The sequence below is a fragment of the Cyprinodon variegatus genome, unplaced genomic scaffold (assembly GCF_000732505.1).
Source record: "Cyprinodon variegatus isolate N-32 unplaced genomic scaffold, C_variegatus-1.0 Scaffold1786, whole genome shotgun sequence".
NCBI lineage: Eukaryota > Metazoa > Chordata > Actinopteri > Cyprinodontiformes > Cyprinodontidae > Cyprinodon > Cyprinodon variegatus.
In genome coordinates this window covers 41828-49335 of record NW_015152239.1, presented here as the reverse complement: position 1 = coordinate 49335, position 7508 = coordinate 41828, and the positions used below count along the sequence as shown (strand labels likewise).

General features: G+C 36.9%; 1 protein-coding gene across 1 annotated transcript in view; it reads right to left on the bottom strand.

The window, feature by feature from the left end:
• Nucleotides 1-4603: 4603 nt before the first annotated feature.
• Nucleotides 4604-7508, bottom strand: part of LOC107104542 (transmembrane protease serine 9-like) — a 16076-nt gene continuing 13171 nt past the window's right edge. The window contains exons 12-15 of the mRNA XM_015404553.1: nt 7249-7420; nt 6875-7128; nt 6658-6755; nt 4604-5035 (exon numbers count right to left, since the gene is read on the bottom strand). Of these exons, the coding sequence (XP_015260039.1) occupies nt 4697-5035; nt 6658-6755; nt 6875-7128; nt 7249-7420 (863 nt within the window). The 3' untranslated portion in view covers nt 4604-4696. The remainder of the gene's footprint in view (nt 5036-6657; nt 6756-6874; nt 7129-7248; nt 7421-7508) is intronic.

The window sequence follows — 7508 nt, the reverse complement described above, 5'->3', positions numbered from 1 at the left end:
AAATAAATAAATAAATAAAAGTACAACATCCCCCTTATTTATTTATTTTTTTTTTTACAACTCGTCTACTGCCAATATCCAACTCCTAACCAACTTCACCGTGGTAGTGCGGAAAGCGTCAGACAACTAAAATATTTTTGCTGCGCAATGGCAGTGTGTGGCACGAGCTCAGAAGCTGCAGTCAGGTATTTTGGTGAAGGCATTATGACGGCTGTCGTTTAAAACGCTCAGCAAGATTGTTAATTGGTTAACAGCTTTGAAAAGAGGATAGAAAAAATGTTTTTCTTGGTACTTTTCAATTCAAACTGTCATGGTAAAAGACATGTAATGTGATTTCAAATAGTAAAATTGCTCTTCGGCTGTAAATCAGCAGGCATGACACTAACTCCAGATTTAAGGTGGACACCTAAAAGGTGTTCTAATTATGAAACATAAAAGAGCAGTGAAAAAATTAAGTCACAATTGTGTGAAAACAGGGCTTTTTTATTGGAATCTGCAGATTCAGGGCTGGCCCAAGGCAAAAGCAAATTCGAGGGCTACTAAAGGGCCCCCAAGAGCAATTAGTTTTCTTTTTTTTCATGCACACATAATGATTTTTATCTAATTATAGTAACTACAACAAAGATGATAAATTCATGCATATTTTTACATTATCTTTGATTACGTAGAAATAATACCTTGTTAAATTATAAATTGTGAAAAAGAAAATAGTTTTTGGTGGCCCTCTAGTAGATGGGTCATTCTTCATATGAACTTGCAACGCATAGCGAGACTTCTATAGCACAAATAAAAGGCAACTTGACAAAACTATGTACCAAACATTTAAAATGCAGCTTTTGCATATTGTTATCTACATTTAGTTTTAAGAACACATTTTCAACTTTGAATTTACTTCTTTCTTCAACGATACTCTTTTTTTCCCCCTTTGTCTATTAAAAATGAAACAGAAAATTAAGAAGCATTAAAAAGAAAGGTTGCAATTGGTTTAATTTAATATCTTGTCATTGGGAAAGATTAAATGTTTTCCATAATAAAAGTTAATAATTTAATTTTTGTCTTTTACTGCTGATATTTCATCTTTTTTTACAATATTGCACTGTTGGCATTTTTACAGTGGACTATGGACTAGCTCTACCATATTTAAAAATAAATAGAGAAAAAAAATACATGCTCAATAAATAAATAAATAAATAAGTATACAATTAAGTGCCCCCAAAAATACAATAAATACATAAATCTAGGTAGAAATTAAATTATACAGTGAGACATAAAGGTATATATCTCTTTTAATTAGGTTCTTTATTTAATTGCCTTTCTAATAATTACCTTATTTATTTATTGTCCGTTATAATCTTCAACTTCATTTATTAATTACCTTTTTTTGAAATTTCTTCAGTCCTATTTATTTCTGTCAGTCATGTTTACATTTCTGTATGCATTTCTGCCTCATTATGCAAATGAGGAGGGGTGTGTCTTAGAAGGTCAACTTCTGCCCATTGGTTGGCGACCATCTTATTAACTCACAGAGCTCAGAGTATTAAGTTAAAAGTTCTCTTTTCTGTTGCTGTTGTTCAATAAAAGTATGTTTCAATATCATTTGAGGCGAGAACATTGTACTTTGAAGCCTCACTATATGGCCCATTTACCGATTTAATACGTAATTAAATGTATTTTTTCCTAAGTTTAGAGGACCGCGGCAACCAGCAGAGCTCTGAGGGTAACGGCAGCCAGGTCTGATCCTAGCCCGTCTGTAGCAGCCCTCTCTCGGCATAGCCGTGTGAGAAGGGTCGCTGGCTATGATGGTGATTTTTTTGTTTTAATTGGCAAATTTTCATTTGATTTGTGTTTTTCGCACTGTGTTCATTATTATTCCCCCACTAAATGAAAAAATCAGAATTTATTATTATCTAGAGACTATTAATAACAGGAGTAATGCAGCTCTAGACTAAGCAAGTGTGCGGTGATGTCACAAGTACGCTTTTGTTCCAACTGACCCATATTTATGCTGCGTGCTCCCATTCTCCCAGTGTCCATACTTTCCTGTGTTCTTCTCAAGAACATACTTGGTGAGAACAGGAGACCGTAATCACGCTCTTGTGAATTAAGAAACGGCCAGTGACTTCAGACTCAGCTTCAGACTCTCCTCTCCCTCTGTAGATTCAACAAATTTAGTAAAATGCTAACCAAACAATGGGCAGGAGATGACCCTCTAAGACACACCCCTTCCTCATTTCCATAACGAGGCAGAAATGCAGACAGAAATGTAAAAACGACAGGCAAAAATAAATAGGATTAAAGAAATATAACAGACAAAAATATTATAACATACACTTAAATAAATACTTTAAAAAATAAGTAACTAATAAATAAAGTTGAAGATTATTACGTACAATAAATAAAAAATGGAAGACAGGAAAGCATTAAAGGAGATATATACATTTATGTCTCACTGTATAATTTAATTTCTACCTACATATATTTTTTATGGTATTTTTGGGGGGCAATTAATTGTATGCTTATTTATTTATTGAGCATTTATTTCTAAATATGGTAGAGCTTGTCATCCATAATTTTTAACCATTAAAATTTTTTTGAAATTAAAGTTCAAGTTTGCTTCACAATTAACATGTATTAAATGTAAATATTATATTTAACTCTGGTGTATCCAGACTGAAGTCCATTTTGTACCATATGCTATGATCATGGTTTTTGGACATTGGAAACCAGTGTCCATGTTTCATCTTGACATGACGACCAGAGAAGAGAACGCAAGTTTGATGAATAAACAGCTGTGGAATCTCTGCTATCCCCCCTTTTCAGCCAAGGCCTCCACAGGCAAGTAACATGGCAGCCCACAGGGGTGTGACTTCCCAACCCCCTCTGCGTGAGGACAGAAAAAAACCACAGAGCACAAACCAGATTCTATATCTTTGCCTCCTCTCCCTTGCCCATGAAGCTGGGGTCCACTTGGGCAGGATCTCTGGAATGAATAGAGATCTGGGCCCAAAAAAGACCCAGATCTCCAGAATTCTCAAGGATGAGTCATTATGGTGACTGGTAGGATAATTATCATTGAAGAAGTATGAGTTTATCACACCCTGGTATGGGAGAGCCTGCCTTGCTGTTAGCTGCCTGCTAAGCTGCTGGATGAAACTCAAGCCTTCCAGTGGACATGGACAAAAAGTTTTGCAGGTCTAGCATGATTAGGGACAGAACAAACAATACGTCTTTTGATGATGTTGATCAATTCATGTCTTTACTGATGAGTAGAGACAAGCTAACAGGATGGAATGCATTCTATGCTATAGTAATGTGTTTTGAGCTGTTGTTGAAGCTTGGACATGCTTTATTTCACTAAGGGTTTAAACACTGATATAACATTAGTGTTCATGAGTTCCTCATATGCTAATTAATTTAAAATATCCATTACCAAGTATGACCAAGAGTCATTTAGTGGAATCCTGATGTCTATTCACTACTAGCTATTCAAAAGAGGGTAAAGAATCATTTAACTAAAGGTTATTGGTTCTTCATTAAGCAAATAATTTAATAATGTTTAATTTTTTTATTCACCTCATGGATTTGCATTGTAAATTGGTCTAAAAACATTACAATTTCTCTAAATTAGTGAAATGCTAATTTGATCATATCCCAATTTCTTCCAGATAAACTTTGGTTTTCAAACTCAAAATTCATATTAAACTGTGATATGGTTTTCAACCATGTTCCCCTTCCTCTTTGTACATAGAAGTTTAGTTTAGTTGAGTTTTACTCGTATTAGTTAAGAGTTTTAAACTGAAATATGTTTGACTTGGAGCTGAATGATTTTTGTTAATAAACTTTTATATTTTGAACAGAAGTTGTGGTGAATTTATTCCATGTATGTGCAGACTTAACTGTTTGACCATGATTAGTGCTTGAATCACTCTTTCATTTATTGTTCTAAAACACAGCTAGTAGGGCGTGTGTTCATAAACAATATTAACAGCCGAAATAATATCTGATTAAATAAGATATTTTACCACCCCTACCGGGGAGGGCAATAAACATCCTAAAGTATCATAAATATAAATTCCCAGCTGCCTGGGAATTGAATAGAACATCAAATCACAACACCATGATTGGCACAGCACCTCATGGTGCCATCAAAAATTGTCCTTGCTTTCTACGCTCGATCCATGAGTGACCTGAATCACTGGGTCGGGTTTGGTCGCTCCGTCCCCTGCCGCCGGGGTTCCCGGACCAGCACCGGAGCTCACGGCTTGGTTTCCTGCAGCCCCCCTGCATTTACTGCATGTTAATTTCGGGGCGTAACAAAAGTACAGGCCTGAACCAATAAAGATAACATCCCCGAACTGACGTCAATTCGGTGCTTCGTTTGTATTCGCCCGTTTTATGGTGAAAGTTTGGAATTGTGAGATTTGCAGGTAAAGGAAATGATGGGGTTTGAACGTCTCTGTATGTCCATTTCACCCACTGAAATTATTCATCATTGACAAAGTAAACTCGGTTTTGCATTCAACGACCTTTTAATATTTTCATGTTATCAACACAGACCTTTTAGTAAGATTTAACCTTAGAAACATTTTTCAATTTATGCTTTGAAGGTCTCCATGGATTAACCAAAGGCAGAAACAGGATTTATACTATATGACAGAATTATATGAGAGGATTATGTTTTTTCATATTTTGTAAATCAGGCAGTAAAAAGATCACTTAACTGAAGGCTTAAAACAAGGAAAAGAAGATGGCCTAAGAGAGAAAATGGAGAGTAAGAAACCAAAACCCCATTGGTTGTCAAGGTGGTGAAGGGGGTTGTGCTGGTAGTGCTGCTGTCATTGGCATTCACGGCTGGAGACAATATATTCGATATTCCCAGTGTACGAGTCAGAAAGGACTGAAAACGATCCAGTTTATCAAAGATCATCATAGGCTTGTCTCGTCTGCTTCTATTGGAGGTGTTCGCCAAGTTTAGCACTGCAGCTTGGAACCAGGTCCCATCCTTGTTGCACATCAGCGGACCACCGGAGTCAGTCTGGAAGAGAGAGAAGCTGTTTCAGACTGTCAGACTAGTATCTGCTACAAATCCTGACATTATACAGACAAAATGAGGGCAAATTAGCCAGCTTCCAGGTTTCCAACTCCTATGATTGAAAAACATGAAGCATTTATCCTCCAAAGTAACACCTGTACATCAACAACAAATAGTTGGAGATGAGAGGTCCGTTACAAAACAGGTTTATTGAACTTAGACTCAAATCCTCGACTCTGAATTGATCCAGCCTGAGGTTGGAAACTCTGTTTTCAGTTTCATTCATCATTGATTTACCGGGTCACCATGACAATAGGCAATGTGAAGTGCCTATTTCACAACACTGGAACTAGAGATTTTAATGAGGAATTAGAACAAAAAAAAATGAGAATGTGTTTAAAAGACAGAGCAACAGCACTACAGCGCCAAAGGAGAGGGAGATAGCATTGCAGAACACTACTGCTTGAGTTCATGCGTAAGTTTATATGTTCTCTGGTATGGCAGGCTGTTTGACACAATTTAAAAGCACTCGCATCTCTGTTGTTCCATTTGGAGATCACTCTACTTTGTCAAAATCACACTACTAGATTGAAATGTAATAACATATTTTTTAAATTAAATTTTTTGATGCAAAAACAGAATTTCAGAAAGTAAGAAAACAAAAGTGTAAGATTTAGGTTTTATATACCTAGAAATGTTTACACATTTTAGTGACTGTTTTGACATTAATCAAATGGCTGAATATTTATTCATGATATCTTACATACATTCCTTCATAGTCAAAATTATACAAATGCTGATCAGTAACAATGGGAATACGGAGGTCAGAAAAAAATTTCTAGATATCCAGAATGTTTATTTTAGACAGAAGGAATGTAATTTTGTTTGAAATGCTCATTTTCTAGAGGGAAAAATATATTTATGATTAGGCCTGATCGATAAACTGAATATATACCATTACCAATATACACTACTATAATCGGTGGCAGTATTCCCATGTCATGTTGGTAAAAGAAAAATATCTTCACTTTGCTGTTTTGCCTGTTTACGCCGGTGGCTGGTATTTTCATATCCCTTTAAGACACTGTAGCAGGGAGGGAATCATGTCACTCCACCGGTCCAGTCAGAAGCATGAACAAGAAAATAGCGAATGAGCCCAGTGAAAAAGTGTCTAACACCTCTGTAAACAATACACATCATCCTGTAGAGCGCGTGCAGAGAAGAAGGTGAGTGCAAAGAGAAGAGTTAATCGTTCGGCAGACAAGTTTTGAGGTAGGGTGTATGAGTTTAAACAAATCACATTGTTGCTTGCAGCCCTGGAGCCACGGGTTGCCAAACCCGATCGAAGTACAAAGATCGAGCCTCCTTAATCCTCATCCAAGTCTGGTAGCGGCTCCTCCCAAAGGACATTCTGGTTTCTTTGCATGATATACTCAAGTATATGTGAAGTTTTCAATAATATTCTAGTTTATCAAAATTAACTCACAAATAAATCAAAATTGTGTGATTGTGTATATGAAATCATACTTTGACAGATAGCATGTTTTAGGTTTTACAACTATGGGAAACATAAATTCAACGATCTACATAACCCAAAAGTGGGTGAGAAGTATTGGCATGTGTACCTTCTCCATGGTGAATGATTGTGTGCAGATGCTGTCAGATGATGATGAATCCCCACAATCAAGTACTGTTGTCTCGAACTGCTGCAGAGCTTGTTCTTCTAATGGTGGTGAAATAAGAAAACATTTATTTCAGGTACATTGAACTAAGTTGCAGTGTTCCTGATTGATCATTGTGTAAATATTAACAATGCTCTCAGCCTTTGTGTATCAGGCTCACCTCCTCCTCTTTCAGAGCTCCAGCCAGCAGCCCAACAAGCTGACCCTACTGGGAAAGTTCTTCCATTGTCCAAGCAGATGGGCTGGATGTAGTCGTTCAGGGGGGGTGGGGATGACAGCTTTAGCACTGCGATGTTGCTTCCTGTCAGGTTGCTCATAGTGATATTTATCACATTCAATGACACTTCAAATTTGTTTGATCCGTTCTGCTTCAGACGACCCAATACGACTGTCCACTCAGACGCCTCATTTGAGCTGATGAACAGAAGATGGACTGATTAAGGGCTAAAAGGGTATTTCAGCATTTTACCACTTTAAAATTGCTATTGAGTTAATACTAATTCTCAAAATCTGTCATCTTCAGCATCAACTTACTCTACAAAGCAGTCAGCATTGGTCAGCACAGAGTTCTCAGACACTAGCGTCCCTCCACAGACATGTTGGCCATTTCTCTGCAAGCTCGCCATCCATGGCCACTCGCCAGCTGATGTCACTGAAACACCTCCCAAAATACGAGAACGCAGTGGGGCTTGTCCACAGACTACAGCTGAAGAAAAAAAGAAACAGGTGTAAAATGTTTCCAAACATTTCCATCACACCTCCAAGCATATATATATATATATATATATATATAT